Here is a 17,422-nt window from a genome sequence, read left to right as displayed (position 1 = left end):
GTTTTTTTATCGTTATGTTACCTTTCAGTCTATTTTGTAAATTCTGAGATATTTGCCCTATGTAAATAGCGTCACAATCATTACAAGATATTTTATTTGTAAATTTTAGTTGAGTGAAATATATAGATAATGTATTATGTCCTTTATGACTTATACTAATATCGTATTTATTGAAATAATTCGAATACTATAGTTGTCGGGAAAGTCCTTGTAGATATGATAAGGAAATTAAACATCAAAATATGAAACATTTCAAATAAGAAAAGACTTGAAATCAGAACGATTGAGCTAAGCACTATTTTTCTAATAACATCTTTTCATATATTTTTCATTATGTAACGTAGAGGTGTTCCGATCAAACTGATCCTTTTTTTTTCTCCTGCGATTTTTTCATTATTATTTGGTATTGCAATCCTTTTCTCCTTATATAAATCATAAATAAATGTTTACATTTTCATGTACATGTTTTCAAATTTTTAATATGACAACAAATTATTTCGTGATAACTAGATAAATGAAAAATTTTTCAATTTTTTATGATTCTTACAATGACTATTTCTGAATATTTTTCATGTCAAGACAATCAATTATATTCAAAATAAAATGTTGATTTATATGTGCAACTTTTTTGCAGATAATTCTTCCACCAACTTGTACAACTTCATTACTACTTTGTACAACATATCATATTTCCAATAAAACACAATATAATATATCATTCAGCACAAACTCTACGGAATACAACTCATTGCCTGAGGCCTTAGCAGTTATCAACAATAAAAATAAGATTCAAGACTATTTAAGCCTTATATGAAGAAGGACCAATATAATGCGTCTAAACTTAAAATTCACTGTATCGATTGGTTGAACTATATTCTATGAATTTTATTTTTAGCTACTTGATTATAATTTTGCAATATTTCCATCCATTTTCAAACTTAATAAAAATCGAAACTTTACGGGTATTTTGCTCAAAATAGGTATCGATTTACTTTGTGGGAAGTCACAATGTTTGTGAAAACTATTAATTTCAGTAGATAGTGCCATCGTAAATTTCCTTTCCATTTGTAGAAAAGAGTCACGTCGTTGTCTTCTTAAAATTTTACGAATTAAGGTGTAAAATCGACTCTCAATTTATAAGAACGTTTCGAGAGGAGTACGTTAAATGGTCTGGAATTCATACGATTACACATAAATATCAGCATGAAATCTTTCGTATTACATTTGTAATACAGTGCCTGTCTAAATTTCTTTGCAATTTACTTTGACTGCCTAACGAAAAAACATCAATTCAAAGAAATTGTATTAATGCAATGGAAATAATGGAACTGTTTATTTTTTAATATACGTTAAACTATATAGGGCCACAAGACAAAAAATACACATTCAGTCTTTTTTTTAACTCGTTAATAAATCATTATTTTATTTCTGTTACATTGGCAAACCCAATCTTCATGGAACCAATAGTGGGATACTAATATATATTATAATTATGAATAAATATATATCTGAAGTAAACTGGGTGAGAAAAATATAGACATTGTAGATTATGACCACTATCACATTCCATTTCAAGGAAATTGGTTTTTTTAACGTGTCCTACAATCCCATGTTAATTGTGCGGATACATATTTAGTCATTGCTTCAACGCACCAATTGAATCCCAGTAGAATCTATTATGTCTACTATGTTTTTTCTATGCTATCCATCACGCATGAGCAGTTGATAAGCAATTATTTGGGTGCCAGTAATGTTACTCGAGTTTAACAATGAATATTAAAAATAGTCCCAAATTCTGTAATAATATCATTGGTAAGTTAGGTTAGGTTAGCTTGTGCTACTATGAACCCACGCTTAATTATAAAACAACAAAATATCAACGATTTCGAAATTTTATTTCTCACAATAAATATATTCCGTAGAGGAAACCATGGAAATTGCACTGTCCTCAACTTTTGATATGATTGCTATCTTTTGGTTGAGTATAAATTAATGCCACTCGGGACATATGGACCCTCGAATAATTATGCTCAATTTGGACAACTTTCATGAATATATTGTGTACGTCTCTAGTTTTTCTACTCACGGTTTGGTTAGTAAAGACGCATCGTGTTTCATCAAATCCAGATTTCTTATATGTCCTCCTGTATATTTTAATGTATTATTATCACCTTCATTAAAGCGAACATGTTTTTCGCGTGGTAATAATTTTTGTTATAATTAAAGATAAGAATATATTCTCAAATCATTTATAGAATAACAAAAGAAAACACAAGTTATATATAAAAACTATAGTTTTTTTGTTGATGGGGTAGCTGATTGTCTATCAGAAACTCTAATCAAATCCACTTATTACAGACAGTGGAAAGCGCAACACAAGTAGAAGCTCCAATCAACAAGATCGCTCCAAAGTAGTAATGGTATCTTCTTCGGAGAAAGATGCTGTTCAATCTGGTCCAGCATATGATTCAGGCGTAGGATTTTATACCCCTTCAACTCCTCAGAATTCAGGTATAGATCACATAAAACCCACATCAAATGCTTATCGCACCAGCACGTTTTTAAATTATGCATTTCAAAAAAACTGTTTTTAACATTGGGTATTCCGCTGATATAAGTTTTGTACATAGTATTTTATTACGAAGAAAAATTATCACTGGTAATGTATGTTTATTGTAAATGGAATCATGTACTTAATAGTTAAATATGTTATACTGTTATTTCTCTTTGTGTTTGTTTTTCAGTATACAAAAGCGTTTCTAAGTTCCAATTAGATTTTATTAGATTTTCTCTTTATAAATGAAGGGTGATAATTCCTATTTATCAAATCTTTAAAACTGAAGTATTACTCGACAAGGGTAGACACAAAGAAGGTCTAAAGCACTATGAAAAATACTGTTGCTACGATTACTCTAATTGCGTACAACTTTATTCATTTTCCATTTGTTATGGTCTATTTTGATCAACAAGCGATTCGAGGGGTAAGGCAGTTCAAGTCTATTAGTTTGCATGAATGGACGATGAGCAAATTCAATGTATGTAAATTCATGAAAAATAAATACAAAAGGTCGTATATTCTACAGATTTTCAGGAATTTTAGTTTCGAAAAATATTATTACTCCAGGGGATCCTTAACATACTTTTAACGATACTTATTTAAAGCAATTTTGTATGAACAATAAAAATATAGGAATGATGTATTTTTTCGAAATAAAAGAGAAGTTCACGAAAATGATAATAACATAGGAAATTCAAACTTTCGAACTGAAACAGCCCGGACCTCGTATATACGTTAATATTAATATTTTGAGGTATTAACATCTATTTTTCCATTTAAGAACTTACTTAGGTGCTGTTCATTCCACGTCATTATCCACACACTCTCTTTTTGTATAAAGTAACACTCCATGATAATCCCATCACCATGACTAATTCCAAAAAATAGAAATAAGTGGTTCAAAACCTGTCTTTTACAATAGACATAGTTAACTTATCATTTCTTGTCGTTACTTCCATTGACCAAACTGTGAATTCCATATACAAAATTTGCTAATAGACTGTAAAATATGATCCATGAGATTCTTAATTGACATTTGCCAAAGTACAGAAGCACAATCTTATCAATGTTAGATATCTCAAAGATTTCATAAATAATCTTAGACTTTAGCTACACTATAGCCAAAAAATTATACATATAGCGATCATGAAAATTTGATCATTCTATAGTTATCATAAGGTCAAACATCGTATTTATCGCTCAATTCTCAATTAACCTCATGCGGGGTTTGACTGTCATCTACTGGATTCATAGTGATCCATTTTCTCAGTCTCGATCTTTATTTGGTGACTGGTAATCCTCACTTGAGTCTGAGATAGACAGTTGCCAGAATTTATATATCTCACGAATCAATTTAATGCCTAAAACTCCATTGAAATTATGTAACATGATGAGATGATACGAATCATTGTGGAAGAAACTCTACCCAAAGACATTATTCTTAATCCTCTAATATGTCTACTGTCTTTCGAAAAAACCATATGGTTTCAGTTCATATACAATAGAAAGCTGAGGACGACTGAAGTATGAGGTCAATTCCAAAAAAACTTTTGGAAATGTTTTGATTAATCTATAATTGATTAAGCTGAGTCTATTGTTTTTAGGAAACCAAATTTTTAGGGGATGTTATACATACATACTTTGTATTTGTTCACCATTGACAGTTTCCCCTGAATTGATATGGAACAAAGAACATACGAATAGTTACAAAATCATATGAAAGTGAATTTTTTAGGTGATTTTTCAATTAGATACTGTACACTATAGCTAGTCTAGTCAATTGATTCCTATTAAATCCATAAAACAAAACGAAACAATATCTACTCATAGATATAAGCAGGTTGATATGTTCAGATTCAATGATTCTTAAAATGTCCCCTTTTTCTAATTTTTGAACAAACTATTGCTTATCCTATTTATTGAATGTCTGTTTTAAGTTGGAACTCAACTTGCTTCTTCCAAAATCTTTCAGTACTGGACAAAGTCATTTTGAATAAATAAAAATAACGATTTTGGAAACATTATCCTGTTGAAGATAGTGTTTTTATTATTGGTAACTGGTTTTTTTACATCCATCACATCTACTGATTACTGTTGGTGGCCTTCATTTGTATAAATACTCACAAAAAGTGTGACCGAGTGGGTGGACTTACATACCTTTTTTGAGAAACCAAGCAGCGTCATAAACACTCTCCATAATAGTACTGGAACTCTGATGCTGGGATAAACTTGGTCGGTTACAACTTTTTAGATTTTTTTTCATCTTTAAAAATTATGTAACGAGTTATCGTAGTTGAGTAAGGAGGTTGAGGAGCCACAGGAATGTTTTTTTGTCAAAAAGTTGTTTATTGAATTTTCGCATATTTTTAAAATCTTCAATACATTAGTTAAAATCTGATGGGTGATGATTTGATTCAATCTCCACTGTCTGTTATAAACCAACGATCACCAGTTTTCGGACACATCTTTGGATATTTTCATCAGCTCTTGCAGTTAAAAAACTTCTGTTATATGCTTCATCTTCTATCGATTTATTTGAAAATGCCATGAACTACCGAAACAGCTAGGATCTTGACCAAACTTTCTTCTTAGGCCCACTGAACAATAAATAAGTACAAACTTGATCAGGTTCAAACTCCTATTAAACGACGATCGTATGTCCACACCTCCAAACAGATTCCAGTGGTGTATGGAGAACTACGGTTCCATCACTTCATCACTTTATTTCAACATAAAAATAAGATCTGGACATAATAACTGACATAGATAGAAAATATCCATATTGGACATAGAGTGTACGCAAATGAAAGAATTGTTTATCTCACTCGTATTTGAGGAGCTAAAACTTGCCTCATTTCTGGAACTTCTTAATTTGAAACATTAGAGATTTATGTAATAATACATGTGCCACATAACTTTGTTAAAACTTTATTTTTAAAATATCTCTATTAAAAAATCTAAATAATTGCAATCTGTGGTCATTTGATGAATTCCCTTTTACTAATCCATCCATCCAAAGTTCTTGCGAAATAATGAGTTACATTATTTTGTTGGAACCATATGATCCCATTAGAGGTAGCATAAATAAGGTTTTGTTGCAAGGATCTCAACTATCATACACCATTCTGTTACGTTTAAATTCGACAATTAGCTCCAACATTTGAGAAAAATAGATCCATCAGAAAACATATTAGAATATGTAACATTTATTCTAGTGCATTTCCGTTAAAGAAACCCCATTTTTGGTGAATATCTAGTTTTCCGGTTGTTAATAAAATAGAGAAGTATACAAGTTGTCCAAGTATCAAGAAATGATATTTTCTAATACAATTTTCCTTGTAAAGTAAAGTAAAGAATAAAAATTTGACTATTTGGCAGTTACATATCATTTTATACACCTTATAAAACTAGGGATGATGTCATATCTCATTATTATTATATGTAACAAAATGAAATGGAAAATATCAATCAACGGATTCGAATTTTTTCAAAAAATTAGGTATTTTAACTTTTAAGTTCATTCCACATCATACACTCAATATGTGTACAATGTTTTAAGTGTATTAGCGGATAACTCTTTGGACACTGTAGTTCACGTTTTAAATGTTTGTCACTTCATTGGTGTAGTTGTAGTAGAACTTCAGATGGCAACTAATAGTTTAAGGCTACCTTATAATTTGCAATCTATTAATATGCTGTAAATTAACATTGATAATGTATATGTCATCTTTAGTTGCTACTACTAATAGATAGATGTTTCAAATGTCAACTGAATACAATGGTAGCTCTTAATTTACTTTTTATAATTTTGAAATTGAGTAAAGTGAAAAATAAGTAATCTAATATCTTTCTTACGCTGTTTTTAAGTGAAAACTGTTCGATACAATTTTCATAAAACATAATGATATGATATACACACCTGATCCTCGCTTTATGACTCAGAAGGATCCTCAATATGTAAAAAAAATATCTTAGGAACGTGCTACGGTGCAGGGTTTCATTTATTAAAAAATGATCTATATCTTGTCAGAGGAGTTTGAATTTTGATTAATCTTATCATGAACAATAGAAGAGGGTTCCACAAGTGTTTCAAATTGAAGTGTTATTATTGATTGTTTTCGAATATTGTTTTGAAGGTCACAGTACAAGCAAATAACATATTGGAAAGTAAAGAAGAGCTATACGTTGTTCATGCATCCTTCAGTAGGTATCATTTAAAATCGACTATGAAAAGATGAGTTTCATCGTATAACTAGTTTCGAGCATAAAAGAAATTTCTCTGTAGTTATAGGGAATTTTCCAATATTGTTATAAAAATTGCTAAAATGGATACAAACTAACCAGAACGTATGAAAATAGAACAAGTTTAGTTTTGAATCACAACATTAATCAAGATAATTTTCATTTGAAAATTGTAGTGCCCTTGCCTTTCCAGTTGTCTTTGTAAAGTTTCTCAAAATTTATCGGATAAGTTCAATCAAAGATACCATAAACCTTGAGTCTTAAGTCACAAACGAAAATGAAATTTCACCAAAATTTGTTTATAAGTAAGGAAACCCACACATGCAAAGAGCATACTTTGCATATTATATATATTTTTTCAAATATTTGCATATATCCTCAGTAAGTCGTTATAAACCATTAACAGAGTAAGTCGGCTCTGCGTCAGTATGGATTAAGCCATAAAAAGAGCAACATATGGATATGGGAAAAGTGTACTGCTCTGCGTGCGTTAAAATAGTGAGTATAATTTTTGTATATTCAATACAAATGCTGGGGTGAAATCGGTAGATATATTTAATTTTTTATAGAATTACAATTAAAAGTAACAAGCAAGCTATTTTTTAGCCACATAGACAATGAAAATATAGAGAAATATACAGGGCGATTAATCTTTAATTTGTTTTACTATTAATATTTTTTAATCTCGAAAAATAACATAATATACCGACAGGCTTCGAATTATTTGGATATTCGGGCCGCTTTTGTTTGAATTTTAAATTTTTTGTTTATATCTAAATATTGATCAATTTAATTTTCAATTTGATATTTCAATTCTTGTTTTTTTTTCTATTGCAGATAGTATAGGATAAAAAAATTCAAATAAACTAACACGTGAAAACTTTTGCTCATATTACTAAATTCGGTTAGATGAAATCTGGATATCTAACTACAAACCTTAAACTTTCGAGTTTCTATGGAAACTTGAGAAGGCTTCTTCTTGACAAGCGTGCCACCTCGATTTCCTCTGCCAGTTCAGTAAAGACATATGCCATGTAAGCAGGAAAGATAACGTGGTTGCCTATTCGCTCTCATGCATTGAAGAAATCGAGAACCGATCGAATATGCCGACCTATCAGCTTCGTAAACGAACGACGAAGAACTTAAGAAGTTATTGCAATCAGGATCCTCTTAGCAACTGGAATGTGTAGCTGCCTTCACCTCTATACATCACCTCTCTTACCTCTGTGCAAAAGTCACTGCAAAGTCCGTCTCTCAGCAGTTTGTTTAGCAAACCATAAAGAAAGATTGCCGCAAGTAGGCATGAGCTTGCAAAAAGTGTGCACGAACACGCACCTTTAGTCTTCAAATCAGCACCTTGTATACATATCTAGTCGATACATGTTACCAAAAAAATAATATTCGTTACCGCTATTCTTTGTAGCATATTATCTGTTTCAAAGATTTTTTCTAATAATTCAAATTAAGTGTAGTCACGATTCTCAACTCTATCTACTGAGATTTTTACAATTCAAGGTGTGTATTCTATAGTTTATATGGACAATAAGCCACATTCTAGTCGAAAAATAATTGTATCTTTATCATTCTCGTATTCCAAAGGGTAAAACTAAATAAGCTTATATTAATGACTATATATAACTAATAAGTTAAAATCGTTGTTCGGGGAGTACAGAAGCGAGTAAACTGTCCCAGTTGTATTCAAATTTGTCAGGAAGTGTTAATTTCTGCACTAGTTTGCCGTTGTCGAGTTCAAGTGGACGTGCCGACAGTATAACAAAGATAATATCTGTGATATTCCATTTCTGTCGGGTATCCAAACCGTATTCAAAATTTCACAAGTATTATTAGAAGAACTCCAAAGTACATATAATTAGAAGCTGCGTGTGTTTCATGAATAAAACAGTTTATTTTGGAAAAACTTTAAAAATAGGTATGCATTTATTCGAAAAAAACATATATATTAGAAGTAAATTTCAAAACTAAAGTAACATGGGATGGACAGAAACGAAAAAAGTCAAAATTGGTTTATAAAAAATATGCTACTTTGATAATATCACTCAATATGTAGAAACATTACTATTGAATAAATACTGAGTATGAAGTCCTCTAGAAGGAAAATTTTTCGAGTTGATCCTTGATACTCGAAAGAAACCTGCTGATGTACGATACTCAAAAATTATTCACCATCTGTTTTAGTAGCATACACAAAAATAGATCAGGTTAGTTAATTTATTAATTGGTAGTGTATAACTCTTTGAAAACTGGTCATACTTACTACTGCACAAACTTGAACTGCTAGATGATGCAAAACAAATAGGCAACTACCTAGAGCTAACATACTGTCAAATAAAATCACATCAAAGCAATAAGAAGGTTAAAATAATAGAGTTGAATGATAAAAAAAAACTATTCACAAGATTTAGTGGAAAACACAAACTTAACAATATAAAGGTTGGTTTATGCAGCCAAAATTAGAACTAAATTGAAATCAACTTCCAACTAAACTGTTTTGGTAGTGATGTTTTGGTTTATGCAGTAAATTGAGGATAATTATAAATTACTGGTGAACCAATGAAAATTCTCTCTATGAGTCCTTTTTGTCATACAAATGTGAAAAACTCCTGACACTGTCTATCAATGTTACATCTTTTAAAGGTTATTGGTGACTTTCAGATATTGCTTTTTACTATTTTTTTGATATCAGTTTTAAAAAGAAACTGCCATCGCGGAAATGGGCGTAATAACAAAAATTATTTTCATAGTCAAAAAACAAGAATGTTGTAAACAAAAAAATTTCACCAATACAGATAGACCTAATGTATTGTGTGCTTATAACCTCACAAAATTAAGGAATTAAACTAAGAAGTTGAAAGAACCATTACAGATTATTCTAACTAGTAATTTAATTTGTTAGTACAATGTTTAATTTTGGCTGTATAAACTAAGCTTAAGAATCGTTTCCTTACGAGATAAGAATAAATAGCATTTATCATTCCGTATTTTGTAAATTGAATTTTTATTTAGATAATTAGAAAAATTTTGCAGTATTTTAATTGTCCATTTGAATCCACTTTCATTTTTAGCATTTTACATTTTGGACAAATTTATTTCCTATTTTTCGATTCCGGATAGTTAGTTCAATTCATCATGTTCCCAATTCTTACAAACCGTAAATTCTTTATTTATAGCAATAAGAAATGTTGTGTCTACTAGATTCTCATAAATAAATTTGGAGGGTAGACGATTTTCCGAAACAACAAATTCGTCAGATAAGACGTTTATGATTAAGTGCTATAAAGCTCACTGATAACCGACAACCTCCATGAAACATGCTAGGATGTGAGACGCATGGAATAACCTAAAATAAAGAGTAATAGCACCATGTAACATGTTCACAGAAGGATTTATGATACTTAGCAGTGAATCTGTTACACATTAAAAATAAAAAATAAGTACTTATGGAGTTGACCATGCTAGTTGATCAGCGTCAGAAACATTCATATTATTTATCGAAAACCTCTAGTCATCAATAAAGAAATTACACAAACTTCATTCATTCATACGATAGTTTTCATTTTAACAAAAGAACTCCGATTCCGTATCGAACCATCGCGTCGATTGTAGTGTACAATCGTGTTTATATAAATTATAAATTTCTTATTTCTTAGACCTTTTGATATATTAATGCATCTAAATATTCTTGATTTTAGGTCTCTTTTGTTTTAAAATTTGCATTTATATATTACATATAATCACGGTTCATTTCATTCTCGCAATTCAATTTAAAAACGTGATACGTTATAAAATAAAATATAAAATCACATCTTTTTCATCAGTAAGTGTGAGTAGTAGTAATAATGGAATCACAAAAAATTATACATATTTTTCAAAATTCTGAACAGGACTCTATTATATTATAAAACTATGTGAAACTTCACTTTTCCAATCGTCTTAAAAGGGTAAGGCCATATATTTTCCAGTTTCAGTTCACTATTTCCCACTACATCAGTTGTAGTAAAGTAATAAATTCGATTCAAACATAATAAAATTTTTTTTGCGGATATTTATATATTTCTAGTTAAAATCTACCACTATTTCACGTTTATCATATAACACACACTGAAAACATAAAATTAAATGGAGAATTTGCCTCAAACTGTAACAGGTGGATGAAATCACGTGGTTTACACTTCGAATGGGGATAGAAATATGGATAGTTCTCTTAAGGATCGATACTCCCAAAAACTGACAAAAAGCAGTGTAGGCACACGCAGAATGTTATTAGGGAAACCGATCGTAATGATGAACATAAGTAGTTGGTACAAATAATAAAAAAATAAAATTCGATATAGGAGAAAACCATATTGCAATATACCTATGTAACTTTATATATAGGTTTATCACAATTATGCTCAATTCACACGGAATTTGTAGTAGTCAAACGCGTGAAATAAGATAAGATTTGTGAAAAAAGTTGTAACTACTTTTGTCAAGATATATTCTACATCACCAAAATTATAACAATGTTTGGACGAAGCACATTCAGGTGTTTTTCGAAAAATTACTTTTGATATATCAACTATCGATAAATTCGTATACGCCAGGGTTGCCTTTTAAACTTTTAGTTTTACAGCTTTTAGAAGTGAAACATAAATGAACAAGTTCGAAATAAAATGTTTTGTTACGTATTGAAACACACCTACTTACTTTTTTGCTTATGTCTAAACCAATTCTAGAAATAATTTTCCACTTTGAAGCTGATATCGTAGAAACATGGTCTTTAATAACTTGAGGTGATTTAAATCGCTGTCCGTGCATTTTTTGTTTAACAGTACAGAGCAAGAAAAAATCCTCAGATAAATACGGGTAAGGAGACAAAAATCGATGTTTTTCTCCATCATATTCAGTTGTTTGATGTGCTTTATGCGAAATCCATCTGGAAAATTCTTACACTTAAATGCAAAATAGATTGTATTGTAGTATGAGAAGTACTATGAGATTTCCCGATCCGTCTGTAAGTCTTTTCATTTCATATTCATATCGAGTAGTTTGTGGAAAATTATTTAAATCGCTATGAAGCGATTTACATTCACACTTAATGTATGAAGTTCTGTTGTAATTGGTATTTAGGGTGTGTACCAAATTATCGATTTCTGACAACATGAAGAACTTCCAATTTTCCTTACTAAATTTGACCCATCAAAAATCTATAATAACCGAATGTACCGTTTGGAAATGGCTGCAGAAAAAAGTTTCCGACATCCTCTAATTGGTAATTAGGTGCATACAGCTTGTGGAATAATCAATCATAGTCATAAATAAAGCTATAGTGTTAACCTTTCATCAGGCGCTAAGAGTTTTGCAACACCACCAGGCGCTAACCGTATTCTGGACGGCGCGGCGTACAATTCTTGTTCTATTTCACTTACCAATTCACTCCTAGGGATGATTTTATTTGCTATCATTATAATATTGTTCATTTATAGGTAAAAAAAAGTATAAACTAACAACAACAAAAATTAAAACAATTTATTTAAAATATGACCATAATTTTATTAGACAATATATTACAAAAAGTATATATTAACAAAAAAATTAAATTAATTTATTCAAAATAAGATTATATTTTTATCACACAATATTATTACAAAATGTATTATGAACTACCTTCGCTAACACCTTCCATGGCGTGCAAGCAATCTTCACATATTATTTTGGAATGTTTTCCACACACAAACGCTGGACAATTTTCACACGATTTTGTCGTTTTTGATTTTCTTGATTTGCATGGTTTACACTAACCTCTTAGTCGCTTTTCTGTGGCTACTGCATCTGAAGAGGTAGCCGTCTTTTCGACGTCTTCAATAGATAATCCTGAAGTAAACAATATCTGCGTGTTGATCCCAGCTATGTTCATTATGTGATAAAAAATTACCATCGGCCATCTTCTTGTTACTCTTTTCGCCGAATAACTGGAGCATAATTTGTCGACAGTGTCAACTCCTCCTTTGGTGGTATTATAATCCATAACCATATCTGGCTTGGTGTCTTTGTCAATTTCATCATTATTATGCATAGATGAAATCAAAACTACACACAACGGCAGTTGACAACTTCCACTTCAATACTTACTGTTCACTGTTTATTGAACGACTGAGAATCACTTTTACCCTTTTATTACAGGGGATGAATAGCAAGTAGAATAACTTTAACCCAAAAGGTAATCGGAAATTTCCATTTCCTAATAATAACCAAAATACCTGTCTGCCGTCCTACGGACGGCGTAGCGCCCGGCGAAGGGTTAATATCTTGTGCACCAACTGAAAAAAATATTGGTGCAAGCATATGGTATGGATATTAAGAAGAAGGTTTATAAAATATGTTATTTCAGTTAATACTTAGAAATGAAGTTGCTAAAATCTGGACAAAAAAAACTGAGAATATTTTGAAACTATACTTCTGTAGAAAGCAGGATATTCTCCATGTTAATAATAATGTTTGTTTATTAAGTGGAGCTACTTAGTTAATTAGTAAAGGTACATGCACCATACTCATATATTGGCATGTATTGGTATAAACCAAATTAATAAACTATGAATAAAATTGATTTTATCCATGACTCTTGTATAATGTAGCTATTTAACGTGTGTTTGCTTGATCTTAATAATACCCATCAATCACAGCAGTTATGAATCCATTAATCACTGCTGTCAGTTGCTTCGTTTATTAAATTATAAATTCTATGGTTTTGCTGTAAAAATTGGTTTACATCATTTGTAAATCGCCGAATATTTTCAATTCACTTATATAAAAATGAAAAATTTTCGAAAATTGGAGTTTCCTAGACCAGACTAGAACTCGGGACCCTCAGTTGAAGGCACGAAGCATTTAAACTAGGTCAGCAATGACTTGGAATTTGCGTGCCGTGTCTGTTTCCTAAAATACCATGGTTTTAAAACAATTTATAAATAAGTAGCCTTTAAAATGAAATAAATTTGAGTCGAATCAATCAAAATTATTGTTTGTATGCGTAGATTTCTAAATGTCTTAATATTTTGTGTTAGATTGTGTTGAAAACCAAACTAGAAGTAGATTTGGAAAATGAACATGACTTATCTTTAACGTTCCCAAAAATTTGAGAATTTATTGAGGTTTTCCTTATCGAATTTATAGCTGGAAAAGTCAAGAGAAGTATACAATATGGCTAATGAATCTTTTTGGATGTAGCAAAAGGCAAAGAAAACCACCTCCTTATCTGAATTGACATTGTTAGTTGTGCTAACTAATTATTATATGAAGAAGTGGTATTTTTTTACAACCTTTTCCACCCTTGGTTGTGAATGTACACTTGTAATTATCTTTCAAGAACCCCCAAATTTCCATGCAATCTCATTCCTTTTCCAATATCTATACTGCAATCTGGATTAGTACGGTAATAAGCGACTGTCGAATTTTTTTCCAGTTTCATTACATACTTCCATGCATCATTCGGAAATGTGTGGTTTTCCTTTCAAATAAAAATTCTTAATAATATTCACAAGTGACCGAAACATAATAATGTGTTAAACGATTTCAAATTCAATCAAAATTGAGTGGCACACAATAAATCATACGCTGGGCCGCTAGTTTATATTATTCGAGGCTTGTACACAGCAAGGTATAAATTCAGAAAATTATAAAAAATCACGAGTATTATAAAATGTTTTCAGAATAAAAATGCGAAAAGTTTTTCCAACGAATATTCTAACTACAGCATCTAATTATAAATACCTAGCAATAAAGGTAAAATATTAAGTAAGTCTTCCACATAGTTATTTTATGACATTCTGTTATTTATGATTGCCATAAGTTTCAACAAAAATACTTACATAAACTACACTTTGTGAGTAATAACGTTCATTATACACTAGTGAATAATATAATATTAATGTATACATTTATTTTCTATACGATGAGTCAATTAAATGTTTCATTTTAAAAAAATAAAAACTCCTCACAACCAGAGAAAAATAAATTGTATTACTGAATAAAAGAAAGCAATAGCACACGTTAGTTAGTTCAGTAGAAATGTATTATAAGCCATTTACACTCAAAAAGCGAACATAGATCTTACCTATACTCATACACAGTAAATCTAGATGAAAATATGTTTACCAGAAACGTGCTCCGAATCTCGATAATAATGCTCGGTTTTACAGGTGGAGAATGAGTTATTCATTAAAAATAAGTAGATACCAGTAAACTTTTGTAAACAAAAATAATGACTAAATTGTAAGTTACCATTCATTTATTGAGGATACAAATTAAATTTAAAAAATAAGTTGAAGGAAAACAATTGTTTACAGTTTTACATACTTTTATTGCTTGAGAAATTACCAATTTTTCGACGGCAGGCAAAAAGTTAGTATCTGGTTATAGTTTTTTTACGATACAAGATGTAGTAATAAAATGCCGTCTACATTAAATGACATTTTGTTTTCCCAAATTAGTTAACCAACCAAATGTTACAGAGCTTTGATGTCTAAAAATCTAAATAATTTGTTTCAATATATTGGAGGCCGGTTAAATTTTTTTATGTCTTCTGATACGTAGCTTTCTTGTAGTATTCTATAAATAAATTATGGTTTTTTTTTCTTGACTAGTTGTTTGACGATCCATAATCACTTTCTTGTTACCAGTTGTCATTTTTTGAAAATTGTCATAGATCTTATTCTCTCAATTTTTCTTTCTTTCAGTTTTGATTTCTACTTCTCAGATCTAATACCACAATTGTATGAATATCTTCTCATCAGCTAATGCACTGGTCTTTATCACGTTCTTCGGAAATAAGATTGTTACAATCTTGTCATTCGACTGCCGTGCTTGCCATTTTTTACATTTATTCTTAGGACTTCTCCAGTTTTGTTTGACGTTATATTCGTCGTTCACCATTCAAAAGAGGATTAGGCAAAGTTATATTTCCATTATTGGATATAATATCCACAAACTTTTTCCAAAAAATTTCCAGTTAAAAGGATGAATTTCTGCAGCCTGAAACCCGTTCAGTAAGCTGAGGCTTAAGATGAAATGATGTGTGAAGTGGCAACAAAATATCTACAATGCGATTATAGTGACAAAAATGATCAAATTTCAAGATGGAATGCATGCAACGATTGTCTGTTAAGCATAAATAGACCATTTGACACCTCAAAAATCCAGCGAAATGATACAAACTGCCATATTTCTGTCAAGTCCTTTAATCATTCATGTCATTTGTTTCGAACCTAACTTGTTCTAGGTTTGATACAGAATAGATTAACATTTGACTATTGAATGCAAACACAATACAGGATCGGACGATCACGGCATAAAAAATGTTGAGTTTCTTAATCAAAATTGTGTTTTATATTGTATGTCGCTCAAAAAATTGTTCTGATAAATCTGATTTCTCGGAGTTAGTCCATAATCCATCCATCCATAATTCAATTTTTTCTTCTGAATATCGATTTCTCAAACGATGTAAACATTATATAGTTCAGTCAAGGTCTAGTGTTTTACAACAATATTTTTTTATAATCTTGAATACATTACTAGGTATATATATAATATCGCGGAATATGATCAACAGTACCCACCTCATCAGGCCAAACGTTCATTCATTATTAGATTACATAGAGTCAAAGAAATATAGCATGAAAAATATAAAACCTAAGAATTTCTCAGCAGTATGACGGATCAAGATGCAACAAATTACAATCGATTCGGGAAAGCCTCAGGAAACTTTGTGAACAAAAATCATAAATAACAAATGAAAACTACATTTTTGTAGGAGTAGATGGATTTAGATTGCATAGACTACACTAACGTTATTTAAATTTAAAATAATAATAGTTTCTTGGCAGAGGTAGTCCAATGACAATATCGTCTCTGATAAAAAAGCAGTAGAATAATTGAAGAATACTGCATATCTTATTGTCCTATTTTTGATATTTCCGCAATGAAAGTATTAAAACCCTAAAAATCCTCTAGCGTATTTCCTACGAAATGAGTCTCAACTTTCGCTGCATCCCTAGGTACAATAAATAAGTTTATTGTTTTGCGGATGCATTTTAATTAATAATTTTGTACGAACGTAATTTAAGTTTTCTTATGTCACTAGATTACCTGCAGCTACGCGAAATGCTACCATAAACTGAACTTAGATTAATGAGTTTAGTAGTTCACATTCAATGCGAGTAAGTCGTTGAGGTCTCGTTGTACCTCAAGACGTAGAATTCGTTCAGACGTTGATACTGTTATTAATGCAGAGTGTATATATAATAGTGAGAAATACATATGAGTAAGTATTATTACAGTGTCATTTTTGGAATGGTTTATTCTGATCTACGAGGGCGATTTGACAGTAGCGTTATTTATCTTAGATTGACAACAGTTGCCAGATTGGTCATCTGAAGAAAACTATTTCTCTTGTTGGGCCAATATAGGGAATAACACCATATAAAAATGAATTTCTTGAATATTACTTTTAAATACGTCAGTCAGTTGAATTATATTTGCCTTACATATTGTTAGCAAATTTACAGAGGATTCTTAAGCGGAATAATTGTGAAATATAAAATGTTCAGTATTAAGCGTCGAAAGTGT

The 17,422-nt window shown here is 30.5% G+C and overlaps 1 protein-coding gene across 1 annotated transcript in view; it reads left to right on the top strand.

The window, feature by feature from the left end:
- Positions 1 to 17,422, top strand: part of LOC130450926 (lachesin) — a 395,900-nt gene that overhangs the window by 361,263 nt on the left and 17,215 nt on the right. The window contains exon 8 of the mRNA XM_056789650.1: positions 2,359 to 2,511. Coding sequence (XP_056645628.1) covers positions 2,359 to 2,511 — 153 coding nt within the window. The remainder of the gene's footprint in view (positions 1 to 2,358; positions 2,512 to 17,422) is intronic.

The sequence above is a fragment of the Diorhabda sublineata genome, chromosome X (genome assembly GCF_026230105.1).
Source record: "Diorhabda sublineata isolate icDioSubl1.1 chromosome X, icDioSubl1.1, whole genome shotgun sequence".
Lineage (NCBI taxonomy): Eukaryota > Metazoa > Arthropoda > Insecta > Coleoptera > Chrysomelidae > Diorhabda > Diorhabda sublineata.
This window is presented reverse-complemented; position numbering and strand designations above follow the sequence as displayed.